The sequence below is a fragment of the Bubalus bubalis genome, chromosome 10 (assembly GCF_019923935.1).
Source record: "Bubalus bubalis isolate 160015118507 breed Murrah chromosome 10, NDDB_SH_1, whole genome shotgun sequence".
NCBI lineage: Eukaryota > Metazoa > Chordata > Mammalia > Artiodactyla > Bovidae > Bubalus > Bubalus bubalis.
The window spans coordinates 74,216,102-74,235,638 of NC_059166.1; the positions used below are offsets into that span (position 1 = coordinate 74,216,102).

Below are 19,537 nucleotides of genomic sequence, written 5' to 3' on the forward strand. Positions count from 1 at the left end.
AATTTAATCTTATTTTCTGATTTGTCTGCCTTGGTCAGTTTCAAATAAAGCATTTTTTTACCAAACTACTTTGAAGAAACAAATTACCTAATATGGCAGTCACAAAATAAGATTGATAATGAGTCAATTTGCTGTTCAAAAGAAAAGATATATTTGTTTCCAAGTGAAACTTAGCAAAGATACCAATGTTATTTCCAGACAAGGAAAAGGGTTGAAGGGTTGGAGCAGGGAGAACAGACCATGTCTTAACACCTCATCTTATCTCCAGGGCTTAGTGAAGTAACTGATAATCAGCACTCACAAAACATGTTGAATAAAGGAATGAGTAGATGAATAAATAATGAAACCTAAAGAAAGAATGTCAGAATATTTAAGACTGGCTAAAAGACTGAAAATAGCATAGAAAAACATAAGAGTAAAAGATTGGGTTCACTGAGGGATGCAAGTCAGTGTGAAGAGTCCAAAACGATATTCTTTCAAGGTCCTCTTCTTAAAAAATACTTAATCTTAACCCCACATCTCTGAATTAGGTCAAACAGAAAAACACACAGGCAAAATTGTAAAAGACAATATTAAAAGCTTTTAAAATTCCCTCGAGTTCTCTTTCCCTAACCTCTAGAGAGAAAAAAAAAAAATAGAATTTTTGCCTCTGTGCAACTGTGAGACACATAGTCTATATATTAAACACTGGAAAGAAATAAAAATGTTTAACAGTTGATGGCCTCTATTAATTGATTTAAGGTAAGTAAACATAGGGAAAGGTAAATGGCTTTATGAAAGAAGAAAAATGTCTTACTTGTCAATAATAACTGTGGAACCTAACCCAATGAAATCAATTATATACGTTATTTTTTTCCAATGCAAGTTTGACAGTAATGCAAAGATCATGTTGATATCAAAAGTTAACTTTTCAAATTAATGGTTTACTATCTTCATATTTCATCTTAGAATTCTCAGGTCTAAAAACTGCTTGATTTTTTTATTGTTCTTATGATAAGGTCTAAACACCTGAAGTTGAGGTATCTAGGCCTTATGATTAAACTTGGCTTACCTGTCTAAGTCTTATCTCTGGTCACGCTTGTCCTCACATATCATATCTCACACATCCTTGAACTACTTATACTTCTTAATTCAATTTTCTCCTTTTAGTCTCACTGCTGGTTCCTGTCAAAAACGCTCTTTAATACCCAGAAAACACCTACTTCATGTCTTACATTAAACTTAATGTTCTTTGGAAGAGCATCTGCTTTATGAACTATCCTAGCAGGCTATACATTTTCTACTTAGTTCCTATCACACTGTAATACTATACAATTGTCTAATTACTTGACTGTGTTCTCTAAAAGGTCATGAATAGCTGACATTTAAAATTTTTTTATTTTACTATATTTATATAACATTTCTATTTCAAGTCTCGAGCACACAGGACTTACATGTGGCACAAGTATAAAAAAAATATTAATCTGTTGAATAAAGATCTGAGGAGGGCATGGCAACCCACTCCAGTATTCTTGCTTGGAGAATGCACAGGGACAGAGAAGCCTGGTGGGCTACTTCTACATATCTAGAATTAATTCATCGAAAATCACTAATTCCCCTTTTAAAAAAAGCAAAAAAAGGTTCTGATAAGAATTATTCAGCATCATATAAATATTAGTTTAGTAAAGAATATGTGAAATAAGGAAAACTTACAAAGGAATAGACATGAATCTATCCACATGTACAAACTGAAAGAAAAATAGTATTAATGTCTTCAAATTACTTTGTCTTTTTTTCAAAGTATAAAAAAAAGCACTAAAACATGGCACTTGATGATAAATACTTTACCTTGTTTTAGATCAGTACTTCTTGTAACAGAGTCTGACAAATAGCAGTTTGGTAAAGGGTATGATGAAAACATTGGCCAAGGATATGGTTTATCACCCTAAAAAAGAAGCAAGACAGATGACTTTAGGAAGTGGTTTAATATAAAATTTTAAGACTTTTTGAAGTGACATTAAAATTGGCTTTTGTTTCATAAATTCTAGAGTTGTAATATAACTAACCAAAAGCTATCTTATAATTCAATATTCTAATGGATACTAACTAAAATGAAATATAGAAACATTAAATACTGAAGACAAATATGATAATTCTATAAACAGATTGCTCACAAAGCTATTTCTCTTGCGCTGCTATATTTCGACTTCACCATTCTTGGTGTGAAGAGTCAAAACAAGTGCACAACAACAACAAAAAACCCTTCCAGAGAAAACCAAACTCTATGGATACTGATGAAAAAAGAGGTACTCAATATTGCCAATGCAATTCAACAAAATTAGTCATGTGGCTCAGACGGTAAAGCGTCTGTCTACAATTCGGGATACCTGGGTTCGATCCCTGGGTCGGGAAGATCCCCTGGAGAAGGAAATGGCAACCCGCTCTAGTATATTGCCTGGAAAATCCCATGGACAGAGGAGCCTGGTAGGCTACAGTCCATGGGGTCGCAGAGTCGGACACGACTGAGAGACTTCAATTCACTTCACTTCACTTTAATAAAAATTAAGTATCATGAAGGAGACAGTTTTTAAAAGTGAAAAAAATTCAAAGACACACAAGGAAAATGACAAGTTTTTAATAAAATAATATCCTACTCTGCAACACAAACTACCACTTGTGACATCTTGTCATGAAAAATACTATTTTCATTAGGAACTGTTTACTTGTATCCTAACTGTCATTTGAGCTGGCTACCTTGCTTCAAAACGCATTCGAAAAACATTCTCCCCTCCATTTACTCCACTTACCTTCTCCAGTAACCTTGGAGGCAAAATTCGTTCCATTGGCCCACCAATAAGATTTATTCTAACAAGAACATGATTTCTCTCTACTGATAAGCTATCAATTATAAACTCCCTGAAAAATAAACATACCAATTGTTACTGCCTTAATTAAATATGATTTAATTTTAAGATCATGTCAGTGCAATGCATAAGGAAAAAAGCAATACAGTTTCTATAGAAAGGGGAGAGATAAATTCACCTTTATCCTACAGCTTTCTGACCTAAGGAGCAAAGAATTGGAGATATAATTGATATAATGAAATGAATGATATGAAGAATATTTTCTTAACAAATGCTATATGTCAAAAAGAAATGACATGAAGACAGGCAGTACTTCCACAACAACTTTACCACATTTTTGTCAACGTTCCGTTCAGTTCTAGTTGTTGTTACTCAGTTGCTAAGTCGTGTTTGACTTTTTGTGTCCCCATGGACAGTAGCATCCCAGGCTCCTCTGTCCTCCACTAAGTTCCAGAGTTTACTTAAATTCATGTCCATCAAGTCAGTGATGATATCTAACCATCTCATTCTCTGCTGTTCCCTTCTCGTTTTGCCTTCAATCTTTCCCAGCATCAGGGTCCTTTCCAGTGAATCAGCTCTTCGCATCAGGTGGCCAAAGTATTGGAGCTTCAACTTCAGCATCCGTCTTTTCAATGAATTTTCAGGTTGATTTCCTTTAGGATTGACTGGTTTGATCTCCCTGCAGTCCGAGGGACTCTCAAGAGTCTTCTCTAGCACCACAGTTCAAAAGCATCAATTCTTTGGCATTCAAACTTCTTTATGGTCCAACTCTCACATCTGTACATGACTGCAGAAAAAAACTATAGCTTTGACTGTAGAGACCTTTGCTGGCAAAGTGATGTCTTCGCTTTCTAATACACCACCGAGGACTGTCACAGCTTTCCTTCCAAGGAGCAAGCGTCTTTGAATTTCATGGCTGCAGTCATTATTCACAGTGATTTTGGAGTCCAAGAAAATAAAACCCATCACTGTTTTCTCTTTTCCCACTTCTTTTTGCGATGAAGTGATGGGACAGGATGCCATGATCTTAGTTTTTTGAATGCTGAGTTCCACACCAGCTTTTTCATTCTCCTCTTTCACCATCATCAAGAAGCTCTTTAGTTTCTTTTTGCTTTCTGCTGTAAGTTCTAGGCCAAGTAGCCTATTTCAAATTCTAAACTTTGCATCCTCCACACTTCCTGCAGCTGTTAATACTATCCTCTATATCAAAACTAGAGCATTCAGCAATATAGCCTGATCTATACTATTTTTCCAAGGCCTAGCTAGGGTGGAGGAACACTTTTTTTAAAGATTACGGACACAAAAATAATGCCAGCTATTGAATGTGTATCCAGCATATGTCAACCAATTCAAGGTAATGTCAAGTATGACATTTTAGTGGAAAAAAGTTTTCAAGATATTACCATAACATCGTTTCATAATAATCAGAATTTATGACTGTGAACTAACATAATTAAGAAAATGAAGTAAAAATTGCCTCTACAAGAGACACAAAAATCAGACATTTTGTTTAATGGGTCATCTTTCTCATGTAGTCTGAATTTAAAGGTGACACAACTTAATAAAGTCAGTACTTTACTAAAACATAAAAAACTAAACAGAAACTTAGAAAGTAGTACTCTGCAAGCCATTTCCAAAAACATCATTCACAATCTTTTTAACTGATATTTATGCTTTAATTGCTTTTTACTCTTATTTAAATCTACTGAATTCAAATAATGGAAAATATGAAATAAACTGTACCGAAATTACTGTCTTAACAGAATATTTGTAAAGAAAACTATTATTCTGTCTTAGTATTTTTTTTTTTTTTTACCTGTGACTTTCAGAGGTTTCTAAGGTATTTTCTTCTTGAGCATTTAGTAACAATTCAGATACTTGATACTGAGCCTCCAATAGAAGAAGAGTGTCTAGATCACAGCATACCACACTTAACAACCTATATAAAAAGGAACAATAAAAATAGATATTCTAAAATACATCCTAAAAGTTTAGAGAGTCTCTTGGTGTCTCAAACACCTATACATGGAACCACAAGTTTTGTAAGTAAAATTAGGCAGTTATTTCACATATATTTTAAATAACTGACTTCAAAAGATTTTCTTATTGAAATACTATTTAAAGACCATGGGTAATTTCTAATCTATGTTAAAAATTGATTTAAATCTAGGAACCTTCTCAACTAATAATTTAAAAATTAAGGGGTCTTTCCTGGTGGCTCAGCAGTAAAGAATCCACCCTGCCAATGCAAAAGACATGACTCAATCCCTCACCTGGGGAGATTTCACATGCCGTGGAGCAACTAAGCCCATACACCACAACTACTGAGCCTGTGGGCTACAACTACTGAAGCCCACTCACTCTAGAGCCCATGTTCCACAACAAGAGAAGCCACCACAAGGAGAAGCCCATGCACAGCAACTAGAGAGCAGCCCTCATTTGCTGCAACTAGAGAAAAGCCCAAGCAGCAAGGAAGACCCAGCACAGCCATAAATAAATAAATAAATAAAACTATTAAAAAAGACAGTGCTCTTAAAAAAATAGGGAACAGCATTAGCAAATCTATAAAAACTACAGATTGCCATCACTTTACACCAAATTAAATATAGAAAGAATGACAGAATTTTTTCGCTATCAATCCAGGAGATGTTCACCAGGTGAAATGTTAATGGCTAACTTTATAACGGTCAAATAGAGCTGAAAACACCTAAACACACTGATCTATCTTAACATCACTAAACATAGAAATCACGTGGCTCCTACTGTGATGCAAGAGGATGTACAGTGCTGCTGCTGCTGCTAAGTCACTTCAGTCATGTCCGACTCTGTGTGACCCCATAGACGGCAGCCCACCAGGCTCCCCCGTCCCTGGGATTCTCCAGGCAAGAACACTGGAGTGGGTTGCCATTTCCTTCTCCAATGCATGAGAGTAAAAAGTGAAAGTGAAGTCGCTCAGTCGTGTCCGACCCTCAGCGACCCCATGGACTGCAGCCTACCAGGCTCCTCTGTCCATGGGATTTTCCAGGCAGGAGTACTTGAGTGAGTGCCATTGCCTTCTCCGGATGTACAGTGCACCATCTATGAAATATTCTTGCCAAGAAAACTGAACCTGAAACTAACCAATCCAAGATATCTCATTATCAGTGTATAGGAAATATAAGGCTAATAGAAATATGTAAAAAGACACCCAAGGGAGAAAGAGTCAACCCCAAAGCTAGAATTTGGAGACTTCTGCACATTATGTATTTATTTAGGAAAAAAAGAAAAGAAAAAGAAGGTTCACTTAAAAAAGAGGGGGTAAAGGAAGTTATAAATTAAAAAGAAAAATAAAACAAATGTGAAGATTCTGTCTTGACATGATTCAACCAAAAACTGTAAAAGTGTATTTTTGAGTAATACAGGAATTATCTCCAAGGTATGTTAAAAGCAGAGGAACAAAATGTGTACAGTGATAGCATTTGAACAAAAACTGAGAAACATTTAAATATACATGTGAATACATATTTGTTTTTACATAGAATTTCTCTCCAAGAACAGAATGAAACTGGCAACAACTGTTAGATGGGGTGGGGGTGTAATCTGACAGACTAAGGGAATATATTTCTCACAGTACATCTTTTATAGTTTTTCAATTTTGGTGCAATCACATGCTTTACCTATCTGATAGCATCTTCAGAAAAATATCTGATGGATGCATTTAAGAGCAATTCAATATCACTCCCCAGAACCTATTGAAAATGACCAAATGCATATAAAACTAAGAGAAAATCTACTATCATCAATTTACATAATGTTTCACATTTAGTTTATAAAAGTAAAAATATTTGTGCTAGATAAACAAAAAAAACTACTTAGACTTCTGGTTTAAAGATGGTAGATAAATTGGTATTTCCCTTCTCTAAGTCTAAAAATAACCCCAAGAATTGAGAAGGAAAGAAAAGATTATAAAAATATTTAGCTACAAAATGAGCTGAAGGACAGTAAAGAGCAGTCAAACTTGGGCAAAGATGACTATGGGAGGAAAGAAACTAAGAAAGGATATCATGGCTGCCAATGAAATATAAAAAGATTAATTTCCCCCCCAAATTCATAAAAAAATTAAAAAAAATGAGTATACTCAGATGAAAAACCTAATCCTCTGTTTGCAACAATGGAAACAGAATACATGATACAGAGGCAGGAAAATCCCTGGTCCTATTATGGTTCCTAATGGAAACAGAATACATGAGACAGAAGCAGGAAAAACCCTGGTCCTATTATGGTTCCTATAATAAAACAAACAGGTAGAAGGTGGAGTCACAGACAAATCAATTACTAGTTACTGGTTATAGGTTATAGAGACAATTATTAATAGTTAAAACTGACTACCCTCCATATTGAGATTGGCAGGGACAACACAAAAACATACACAAATCCCAAAACTTAGGCCCACAGAAAGAGTTCAACTAATTGGGAATATGACCATACCAATAATAGCTGATGAAAAAACTCACATCCCTCCAAAAAGAAGTATCACAGGATGCATCCAAAGGTGCTCCAAGAAAAAGGATGAAATAAGAGGATGAGCAGATGGCAAACATAAACACACACATACATATACTGTCATTATAACTTGAAAACTACGACCAAATAATTGTCTGTAATTTTTAAGCTAAATAAAATGTATTAGAGCAACAGGCTGTATAACTTACAGAATATTATACGTCAATTATCTCTTTATTTAAAACATTTAATGTAAAGCAATAGTGTCCAACAAGTTCTTTACACAAAGTAGAGCTGTATAAGCACAGGGAAGAAGCAGCAAAACAACCAGAAAAAATAAAACATGAACTGGCAGAGTGAAGGAAAGAAGCAGAAGAAATGAAAGTGTCGTAGGAATTAAAGCACAACTACAAATAGCAAAAAAAGACAGATGCTGCTAAAGGCAGAATAAATGTTATAGGGAACAGAAAAGTACAAAAAATATAATGAAAACAAAGAGTTCAAATTATTGTTTGAAGAGAAAACAGAAATAACCTAACAGGACACACCTTTAGAGATACTAGTAAAATTCTTTCCAAGAAAAAATCACCACGAATCTAAGTATATAAAGTGACAGCATGTCCATAAGTAAACTGAAATCAGAAGAGTCAACACTAAGACAGAGCCCAGTAAAGCTACTACACTTAGAGAAAGAAAGACCATTGGGGAATCCAGGAAGAGTCACTTAGAGAGGTGGCGCTGGGGGCAGGGAATCAAGCTGCTCTCAGACATATCCATAGCAACATTCAACACCAGCAGGACAATGAAACCACACTGGGAGGAAGTCTAAAATCAGATATTAACACACATTACAAAACTGTGGTAATTTTTAACCTGTAGTAATGACATGAATGGGAGAAGGCAATGGCACCCCACTCCAGTACTCTTGCCTGGAAAATCCCATGGACAGAGGAGCCTGGTAGGCTGCAGTCCATGGGGTGACTAAGAGTCGGACATGACTGAGTGACTTCACTTTCACTTTTCACTTTCATGCACTGGAGAAGGAAATGGCAACCCACTCCAGTGTTCTTGCCTGGAGAATCCCAGGGACGGGGGAGCCTGGTGCGCTGCCGTCTATGGGGCTGCACAGTCGGACACAACTGAGGCGACTCAGCAGCAGTAGCAGCAGCAATGACATGAATAAACAAAAGAAAATACAAATAGATGCAAATATATAGAGGAATTTTAAATATGTCAGGAGCAGATAGAATTTCCTGATAGACTGAATATTTGGAGCAAAAATAAGAAAAACACTAAGGATAACTCTAGATGTTTTGTTAGAAAAATAAGAATCAAGTTGTGGGAAACTAAGTAATAAGGCTTTAAGCTATAAAGATTTAGGGTGCATCTAGTAACCTTTCTACTTTCTTCAGGCTATTAAATCAGTGAACGGGTAGTGAAAATAACCTCAGCATCCCCTAGTTTATGAATTGAAAGGAGGAGTCCATAGAATCTAGATGAACAATGAGATGATCCAAGGTGAGTTAGAGTATCTGTGAAAGCACATGCATGCCTGGACTGAATTCTCATTAGAGAATGAGTAAATAGAAACTTTCAGAGAAGGAAATGGCAACCCACTCCAGTGTTCTTGCCTGGAGAATCCCAGGGACGGGGGAGCCTGGTGGGCTGCCGTCTATGGGGTTGCACAGAGTCAGACACGACTGAAGCGACTTAGCTGCAGCAGCAGCAGCAACAGCAAATAGAAACTTTAACAAATGAGGGAAGATTTTTAAAATCTTACTTTTAAAATCAAATACTAGGAATAATGGAGAGTTTCACAAATTTGATCCAGCAGTAAATTAAAAGAACAGCATACTGTGATCAAATACAGTTCATTCCAGGAAGAAAAGGCTAGCTTAATGTTAAAACATCTCCTGAGGTAATTCATGGCATCCATATGTAATAGAAAATAATCATATAATCATCTGACCAGATGCCTAAAAGCACCTTGATTTAAGATTCAACATTTCACAGTATACTCCATATTTTCCAAAAAATGTTGAGTAAATTTAAAAAAAGGTTATTTCTTTAAGGAGACAAATTCATTTCAATGCAAGAGTATTGAAAGTATACAAAAGTATAAAGGGGAAAAGCATTCCCACTGAGGTAATAAAAAAAGCAAAACTGTCCATTATTTAGCATTGTTTTAGAAGTTTAAGCCAATGCAAAAAAGATGAGAAAAAGAATGTTACCTGAAAAGAAATAATGCTGTTCATTATCAGAAGATGATAAAACCATTGATTTGGAAACTACTCACCCCCATGACATAAAATTCAATTTACTTAATTTTAAGAAATACCGGCTGAATGCCTACTAAGTGCCTACTACTGCTTTAAGTGCTGAAGATACCGCACTGAACACAAATCAACAAAAATCCCAGTCCTTATGGAATGCCAAAGTACTCGAAGAGGGGAGAAAGAAACAAAATACAAACTTAAAACACAGCACGGATACAACTAAAGCAGGGAAATGAGTAAGGAGTTGTAACAAGAGAGCAGTGGAGATGGATCACTGTACCCAATTTAAAATAAGGTAGTAAGGAAAGACTTCATCAAGAAGGTGACACTGGGTAAAGACCTAAAAGAAATAACGAAACAACCCATGGGACTATCTGAGGAAAAAATGCTCTAAGACAGCAAACAGCTTGAGCTAGTGACTAAAGCTGAGAGCACATGTGCCTGTTTGAAGAACAGGAAAGGAGTCAATGTGGCGCTAGAGGTAAAGAATCTACCGCCAAAGCAGGAGATGCAAGAGACACAAGTTCAACCCCTGGGTTGGGAAGATACCCTGGAATAGGAAGTGGCTCCCCACTCCAGGGGTTCTTTCCTGGAAAATTTCTTGGGCAGAGGAGCCTGGCTGGCTATAGTCGGAAATGACTAAGCAACTGAGCACAAGGAAGCCAATGTAGCTGAAGTGGAATAAGCAAAGGAGAAATATTTGGAGATGAGGTTAGAGTAAAATTAGGGGTCAAGATCATACAGGATTCTAAGGTCACTGTAGGAAGTCTGCACCTTACTATCAGTCAGTCAGTTCAGTTCAGTTGCTCAGTCGTGTCCGACTCTTTGAGACCCCATGAATCGCAGCACGCCAGGCCTCCCTGTCTATCACCAACTCCCGGAGTTCACCCAGACTCATGTCCATTGAGTCAGTGATGCCATCCAGCCATCTCATCCTCTGTCATCCCCTTCTCCTCCTGCCTCCAATCCCTCCCAGCATCAGAGTCTTTTCCAATGAGTCAACTCTTCGCATGACGTGGCCAAAGTACTGGAGTTTCAGCTTTAGCATCATTCCTTCCAAAGAAATCCCAGGGCTGATCTCCTTCAGAATGGACTGGTTGGATCTCCTTGCAGTCCAAGGGACTCTGAAGAGTCTTCTCCAACACCACAGTTCAAAAGCATCAATTCTTTGGCGCTCTGCCTGCTTCACAGTCCAACTCTCACATCCATACATGACCACAGGAAAAACCATAGCCTTGACTAGACGAACCTTTGCTGGCAAAGTAATGTCTCTGCTTTTGAATATGCTATCTAGGTTGGTCATAACCTTCCTTCCAAGGAGTAAGCGTCTTTTAATTTCATGGCTGCAATCACCATCTGCAGTGATTTTGGAGCCCCAAAAAATAAAGTCTGACACTATTTCCACTGTTTCCCCATCTATCTCCCATGAAGTGATGGGACCGGATGCCCTGAGCTTCATTTTCTGAATGTTGAGCTTTAAGCCACTCATCCTGATAATATGAGGAACTTGGTAAGTATAGAATTGAGATTACTTGATTTGCATTTTACTGGGATCACTCTGACTGCTGCGTACAGAACAGGCCAAAATTAGGCAGGGACAGAAGCAGAAGTACCAGTGTAGAAAAAGATATAGTGATAATTTAGATAAGGCAGTAGCTTAAAACAGGGTATTGTCAGTAGGGGATCTATTTATTAGAAAAAAATGGCTCTGTGGCAGGTAGACGCTTAGGGTGGTCCTCATGATCCCACCCTCCTGGTACTTATGTCTTTGTGTGATTCTCTTCTCTAGAATGTACGCAGGATCTGTGTCTTGCTTCTAGTCAGAGTAGTTAAAGGGGATTGGACAGATGGAATTACCTGAATGTGATTACATAAGACTATGCCATTCTTGGTGGAGTGTCTCTTTCTTCTGTTGGCTTTGAAGAAGCAAGCAGCTATGTTGGGGAAAACCAAGTGACAAGGAAGAACTGATGGCACACTTACACTGGCAAGCTGCAAGGGCTTCTGGGCTCTAAGCAGCAAGAAAACAAGACCCTCTGTGCTAAAATCATGAGGATTTTACATTCTGTCAACAATCCATGAGGTTATAAACAGACCGTTTCCTACTTGAGCTTCAAATGATATCACAGCCCCATCTGACACCTTGATTGCAGCCTTGTGAGACTATGCAAAAGGGTGTACCTTGACAGAAACTGAGATAAATGTGTGTTATTTTAAGATACAAAGCTTCTGGTTAGAGTTCAACAAAATGCCTCCACTAACAAACTAAAAGCATTTAAAACAGAATAATTAAACGAATTGATAATTTGTACATCTATACAATCTCAGACATTTATCAGATGCTTGGGCTTCCCTGGTCACTCAGCTGGTAAAGAATTCTGCCTGCAATGAGGGAGATGTGGGTTTGATCCCTGGGTTGGGAAGATCCCCTGGAGAAGGGAAAGGTTACCCACTCCAGTATTCTGGCCTGGAGAATTCCATGGACAGTATAGTCCATGGGGTTTCAAAGAATCAGATATGACTGAGCGACTTTCACTACCAGTTCTAGATTTATGTGACATATTTAGTCTCACAGTAATTCCGAGGAAGGTATAGTTACTGTCTCCATTTCACATATGAGGAAATGGAAGCATCAAGAGTTACGAATCTTGTCTAAAATCATTCTGGCAATGTTGTTCCAGAGTCCATGCTCTTAAAGGACTGGGAGATACTGCCATGCACTGTAGTATATACTAAGGAACATAAGGCTACAGATATTAACAAAATACATATAAGACCTATGGGAAAAAAACCAATGTTCTAATGAGAGTAATTAAAGAATACTTAAATAGAGATATATGCCATGTTTACAGATTGGAAACTCATTATAAAGATGCCAGTCCACTCATTATTGATCTAAAGATTCAATCCAATGATAATTAAAATCCCAATGGGTTGATTTGTGTGACAAGGTGATATTAAACTTTACATGGAAAGAAAAGTACTAAAAGTAGCCAAGATGCTTGAAAAACAACAAAGTAGAAGGAATCACCCTATAATTACTGTAACATATTATAAAGCTATAGTAATTAAAACAATGCAATATTTGCACAAAGATGAACAAAAATCTAACTGAATAGAACAGAAGTTCAGAAACCTCTTTGAATATTTAGATATCTTTTCTGTAACACAAAAGAATTATGTATATGTATGTACACAGAGATGTGTTGCTCTATGTTCCACGTGGAGCAAGTTGTTTATGACAGCTAAAACTGAAGAACTGTAAATACCCCAAAGTCTGGTAGTAGAATAATATATAAACAAAACACAGTCTACACCTGCTAATGGCATATTATATGGCAATGAGCACTGACCCTAGAAACATAATGCTACATTTAAGAGGTCAGATGTGACAGGATATAGTCTATGCTAAAACTAAAATAAAGAACAAAAAGCAAAAAAATTAAAATGTGTTTTTTGGAAATACAAAAATAAGTAGTAAAAAATAAAAATAAATCAAAGTAGTAAATAGCATAAGTCAGAATAGTGTTTACCCATTAGCAAGAAGGGAGGCAGTCATGATCAACAAATGCATAGTACTAGTAAGTTTTCTGTTTACTTGACTGGGATTTTATGTAGACATTTAATTTACAACACCTTGTTAAGCTCATGTTTTATGTAGTATTTGTATTTGTAATATTTCATTTAAAAACTTATTTTATGCTAGGGTGGGTAATGTGAAAAAGTATAGCATTTTATTCATATGAAGTATAAATATATATGCAATATGAGCAAATTAAAAATATCAATGAAAGAATGCATACTTTAATAATCATGTATAAAGCCTTGACAACAAGTGCCATTTACTACTCAATCATGTAATCATCTAATAAACAGATCTTAATGGGTTCATTAATTACATCAGCATATCTGTATAAGCTAGCAGCTACAGTAAATATGGAAGAAAGAGTCACTTGAGTAAGACCATCTTTTTAGCCTAACCATAACATTAAAGCTAGGTTTACGAAGTGAATTGGAGTGGGCAAATTTCATATCCATTAATTTTTAAAAAGTGATCAGAAAAACATGTCTCAAAACTTACATATTATTAGGCTTGCAAATAACAAATCATTAAGCTCAATTTTTGTTGACTCCAACCCATATTTCCCAAAGTTAAGAAAAAAACTTCTGCTTATTTCATATATAAAGTTGGTTATATCAAGAAGTAGTTCAAAGATAATCAACAATTATCCAAGATGAATCCAAATTCAAGAGTAAACTAGATAAATGTTTTAATGGCATATTTTCAGTTTTTTATAAACAGATAAAGTAGCAATAACAAAGTTAATGTAAAGATATCAACAGTTTCACAGAAGAAATTTCAGAAGTGTCCGTGTATATGTATGTGTCTCTCTCAGAACACAGTTAGAAGTAGATTGATTCTACCTACTCCAGACACAAACTCCCTTAGAGGTTGTTATTTAGGCATTATAGGTTACTTTTATCAAAATAAGAGAAGTTTCTGTACACCAAAGACAGACAGTAATCACAGACCTTAGCTGCTCCCTCATTCTCTATTTCCTACAATTCTAAACAATGTGCAAATATTACCCACATTATTATAGTCTTACGGTTCCCAGGAACCCAAACAGTCTACTATCCCAGGGATATGGTGTTGCTGGTTGAAGGCAGTGAGACATAAGAGTTTGTTTGCCTATAGCGAAGCTTTTGGAGGCGTAACACAATTATTTAAAGTGGGGAAGGATTCAACCCTTCAGGAATTCCATGAAAGCATTTGTACAGCTGTGGGGATAATCAAATCTATTGCCTTATTTGAGTCAGGTTTATTGATGATATCTAATAACATCTTTCTCATCTTACCTCAGGCACTGAAGACTAAGCCCCTATCTCTATCAGACATTTTATACAGCATTGCTCAGTGTGCATGTTTCCTGCCTTCGGGTATCTGTTCATTATATGTAACAAAAGACATAATCAAGATGAAGCCTCTTTACATGAGTGAATTAACAAAATCTTTCACTGGTAAGTAAAAGTCACTTGGTTGTGTCCAACTCTTTGTGATCCCATGGACTATACAGCCCATGGAATTCTCCAGGCTAGAATACTGGAGTGGTAGCCTTTCCCTTTTCCAGGGGATCTTCCCAACCCAGGTCTCCCACATCACAGGCAGATTCTTGACCAGCTGAGCCACAAGGGAAGCCCTCTCAGTGGTAAGAGACTGCTAATTTGGCTAATGTGAAAAGCAAGAGCAGCTTGCTTTCATTCAACATGGACAGTAACACATCCTTTCTTTTATCAAAATTTAGTCCTATCATCCCTCAAATTATCATGAAAAACTACTCTACTGATGATACATTGTGAAAAGGACATAGCTTGTCTTCTACATGTTTTAGAGTAGGTGTGCCAGAGAGAGATATCCAAAAAACTCATGGCCATCTCAGTGAAGTTTCTGAGTTCTAGTGGCCTAAAATGTCAAGATATCACATGCAAGATACATGATGTATTATTAAATCTTACGCTATTTACCACCAAAGAAGTGACATAATGCATGACTCTGTGAATTTTAGCAACAACCCCGACAATATTTGGGTATGCTTCTCTGATTTATATCAAGTAATCCCTAACTCAACTTTAGGTGACCTAAAGGCTAGAATAAGGTCTAAAACTTGAGGTGGACATTCTGTCACTTGAGCTTTAATCCAGCAGATTCAAGGTTGTCAAATCATATTGTCAGGAGATATCAATATATCCTTGACTCTGTATCAATAAGCATAACTAGCATAATCTAGTTATAACCAAAGATAACTAGGCCAGATTGTTTTCACTAACAATGTAATCAAGCTGTGTGGTGAACCAGCTCACTCTAGTCATGCTGTGAGCCTCTGTGAGGTTCCCTGTGAGGGCTGACTCAAGGAGAGCCCATCTGCCCTAAATGAGTTGGGACAATGAGAGTAATGCAGCTGAGCCATAAGCCCTGCTCTGAACAAGGAAGATACACTGTTTTGCCTCAGATGCAAAGACAGCCTCCCAACCTAGTGTGGAAATGGGTATCTTACACCACTGGAAAGTTGGATTTTCACATACTACACATTATATAATTTTTATTTCCCGAAAGTCTCCCTCCCCTTAAAAATTTCAGTGACTTAAAAATTGCAAAGTTATGATGTAAAGGTCTATAATTCCTTATCCGTAAACCTCAGGACCAAGAATTTAAATTTTTATGCATTTAGCAACAAAACAGTATACACGGAGTCTGGAGCAATACCTCATATCAAGCATATTAATATTTTTTTGGCAAAATATATTGATATTCAAATTAGGCAGGCTAAATAAAGACTACAAAGAATCTCATCACTTGAGGTTAAGATTAAATGCAGATAGCAAATGAATTCTTAGAATTTTAGAATTTCAAATCAGAAAATGTGGCAATTGAGCCTGGATAATGCCAAGTTAATACCCATTATAATATTTGTAAGTTTAAAAGAATGTGTGTCTATAGGCCTGGCATGCTGTGATTCATGGGGTCGCAAAGAGTCAGACACGACTGAGCGACTGATCTGATCTGATAGAGAAATTTATTTTTAAAATCCAACCAAACATTCTGAGTTTCAATTCATTTCTGGAAGTAAAAATCAGTGTTTACTTAATACGAATGTTTATTTGAACTGTTTCAAGGAATAAAATCGGAGAAGGCAATGGCAGCCCACTCCAGTACTCTTGCCTGGAAAATTCCATGAACAGAGGAGCCTTGTGGGCTGCAGTCCATGGGATCATGAAGAGTCGGACACGACCGAGTGACTTCACTTTCACTTTTCCCTTTCATGCATTGGAGAAGGAAATGGCAACCCACTCCAGTGTTCTTGCCTGGAGAATCCCAGGGACAGGTGAGCCTGGTGGGCTGCCATCTCTGGGGTCGCACAGAGTCGGACATGACTGAAGTGACTTAGCAGCAGCAGCAAGGAATAAAATGGCCTCAAATTTGGGCCTAACCTTTTCACTAGGTTTGGGATGTATTTTGAACATAGTTTATTCCCCCATAGTTTATTAACCCAAATCAAATCTCAACACCAGAATAACTCCCTGTTCTTAATTATCACATTCTTTGTACCTCACTTTTTAATCATCACCATCATATCATTAATGTGAGCAAATGGGCACTTGTCCAGGCTACCAGAATGGTTCTGGGCAGTATACTCTTAGCTATCATCTCTACTTGAATGAAGTCCAAAAATGTTCAATGCTTTCCTCATGCTAGCAGTCACACGCCTCTTCTCTTCACCCTGACATTTTTTCCCTAGTATTTCTTTCTTGAATACACTGAAACAACACATTTCTAATAACATTTTAACTATTTTCAAAAATGCATCAACATAAATTACATGTTATACTTTTATCAACTTTAATCAAATGCATGGTATATATTTTACTTAACCAAACAATACAAAAATCCAATACAGAAGATTTCCTTCTGATTAGTACACACAAATTAGCTAGTAAAAATGCAATACCCAGTTCCCTGCCATTTGATCAAACCCAATGAGACATGAATTACAAGCACACTAACCACACCTACAAATCTGGAGCTTAAAGATTCTGATACAACTATAACCGTTTATGACGAATAAAAAAGGGGGCAAGGTCAGTTTGCCCATAAAACTAGTGAGCAGCAAAAAGAGTGAGCAGGGGCTGTGGAAAGTCTCCTCATTTGAGCTACATACCAAATTCACATCATAGTTTCAGAAAGTGCTCTGGGATTTCCTGAAGCTGGCAGTTGTTCGGATTTCCCTAGGTGCACACAGAGTATAGCTTTTGAATATAACAAGTTTGCTGAACTTGTGTGGTGTGCTGTGCTGTGCTTAGTTGCTCAGTCGTGTCTGACTCTTTGAGACCTTATGCACTATAAACCACCAGGCTCCTTTGTCTATGGGGACTCTTCAGGCAAGAATACTGGAGTGGGTTGCCATGTTCTCCAGCAGGGGATCTTCCCAACCCAGGGGTCACATTGCAGGCGGATTCTTTACCATCTGAGTCACCAGGGAAGCCCAAGAAAAATGAAATGAGTAGCCTATCCCTTCTCAGGGAAACTTCCTGACCCAAGAATTGAACTAGGGTCTACTGCAATGCAGGCAGATTCTTTACCAGCTGAGTCACCAGGGAAGCCCAAACTTGTGTGTGCATATCCAAATGGTCAATAAAATCTGGACGTATGGTCAAGAGATAGCACAGAGGATAGATAGAAAGATACAAGGTTAGCTAGTAAAGAAGTGAAAATTGAAACCACTGTAGAAAATAAAAATAATAATAATAATTTTAAAAAATGGGTAAAGGACTAAAGACATACTCTAGAATTCAGTTAGAAAGGTAGGTAGTAAAAGACGAAAAGTCACCAAAATGACTCATAAAAAGAACTCCAGAAATAGAGACAAACATCATACAATTCGCCCAAACAGACCATATATAGCAGTGCAGCACTTAGTAGGAATTCAGTAACTATTTTCTCAATGAATTAACCAAATGAAAGGAAAGTGTCAAAACTTGGTAGAATATAATATGGTACAGAGAGGTCAAGTAAAATGAGTCATAGGAAGAGGACATAAAGAAATACATAAGGTAGGAAATATGCCTAAAATTGAACTCAGTTTAGTTCAGTCGCTTAGTGGTGTCCAACTCTTTGTGAACCCATGAACCATAGCACACCAGGCCTCCGTGTCCATCACCAACTCCTGGAGTTTACCCAAACTCATGTCCATTGAGTCAGTGATGCCATCCAACCATCTCATCCTCTGTTGTTCCCTTCTCCTAATGCCCCCATCTTTCCCAGCGTCAGGGTCTTTTCAAATGAGTCAGCTCTTTGCATCAGGTGGCCAAAGTATTGGAGTTTGAGCTTCAACATCAGTCCTTCCAGTGAACACCCAGGACTGATCTCCTTTAGGATGGACTGGTTGGATCTCCTTGCAGTCCAAGGGACTCTCAAGAGTCTTCTCCAACACCACAGTTCAAAAGCATCAATTCTTTGGTGCTCAGCTTTCTTTATAGTCCAACTCTAACATCCATTCATGAATACTGGAAAAAACATAGCCTTGACTAGATGGACCTTTGTTGGCAAAGTAATGTCTCTGCTTTTGAATATGCTATCTAGGTTGGTCATAACTTTCCTTCCAAGGAGTAAGCTTCTTTTAATTTCATGGCTGCAATCACCATCTGCAGTGATTTTGGAGCCCCCCAAAATAAAGTCTGACACTGTTTCCACTGTTTCCCCATCTATTTCCCATGAAGTGATGGGACCAGATGCCATGATCTTCATTTTCTGAATGTTGAGCTTTAAGCCAACTTTTTCACTCTCCTCTTTCACTTTCATCAAGAGGCTTTTTAGTTCCTCTTCACTTTCTGCCATAAGGGTGGTGTCATCTGCATATCTGAGGTTACTGATATTTCTCCCAGCAATCTTGATTCCAGCTTCTTCCAGCCCAGCGTTTCTCATGATGTACTCTGCATAGAAGTTAAATAAGCAGAGTGAAAACACATGGCCTTGACATACTCCTTTTCCTATTTGGAACCAGTCTGTTGTTCCATGTCCAGTTCTAACTGTTGCTTCCTGACCTGCATACAGGTTTCTCAAGAGGCAGATCAGGTGGTCTGGTATTCCCATCTCTTTCAAAATGTTCCACAGTTTATTGATCCACACAGTCAAAAGCTTTTGCATAGACAATAAACTTAAACTAAGCAAGCCCATTTCTAAAGAATAGTTTTAAGAAATAAATATGGAACAAGATATTTACAATGATGCATTTAAAAAAAGTTAAATAAGCTACATTTATAAAGAGAAAGCTGGGATATGCACTGGAATATTATTCATCCTTTTAAAATTATGGTATAGATGAATATAGATATGAGAGAATAATTTAAAATAAGTTTAAAAGGCAGATTAAAAACAAT

General features: G+C 37.1%; 1 protein-coding gene across 2 annotated transcripts in view; it reads right to left on the reverse strand.

Moving 5' to 3' along the window:
* The window catches only part of TBC1D32 (TBC1 domain family member 32), a 211,652-nt gene that overhangs the window by 76,987 nt on the left and 115,128 nt on the right, over positions 1 to 19,537 (reverse strand). For both annotated transcript variants that reach the window (XM_025294780.2, XM_025294778.2), the window contains 3 exons: positions 4,660 to 4,782; positions 2,787 to 2,895; positions 1,828 to 1,924 (listed from right to left, as the gene is read on the reverse strand). In XM_025294780.2, coding sequence (XP_025150565.1) covers positions 1,828 to 1,924; positions 2,787 to 2,895; positions 4,660 to 4,782 — 329 coding nt within the window. The remainder of the gene's footprint in view (positions 1 to 1,827; positions 1,925 to 2,786; positions 2,896 to 4,659; positions 4,783 to 19,537) is intronic.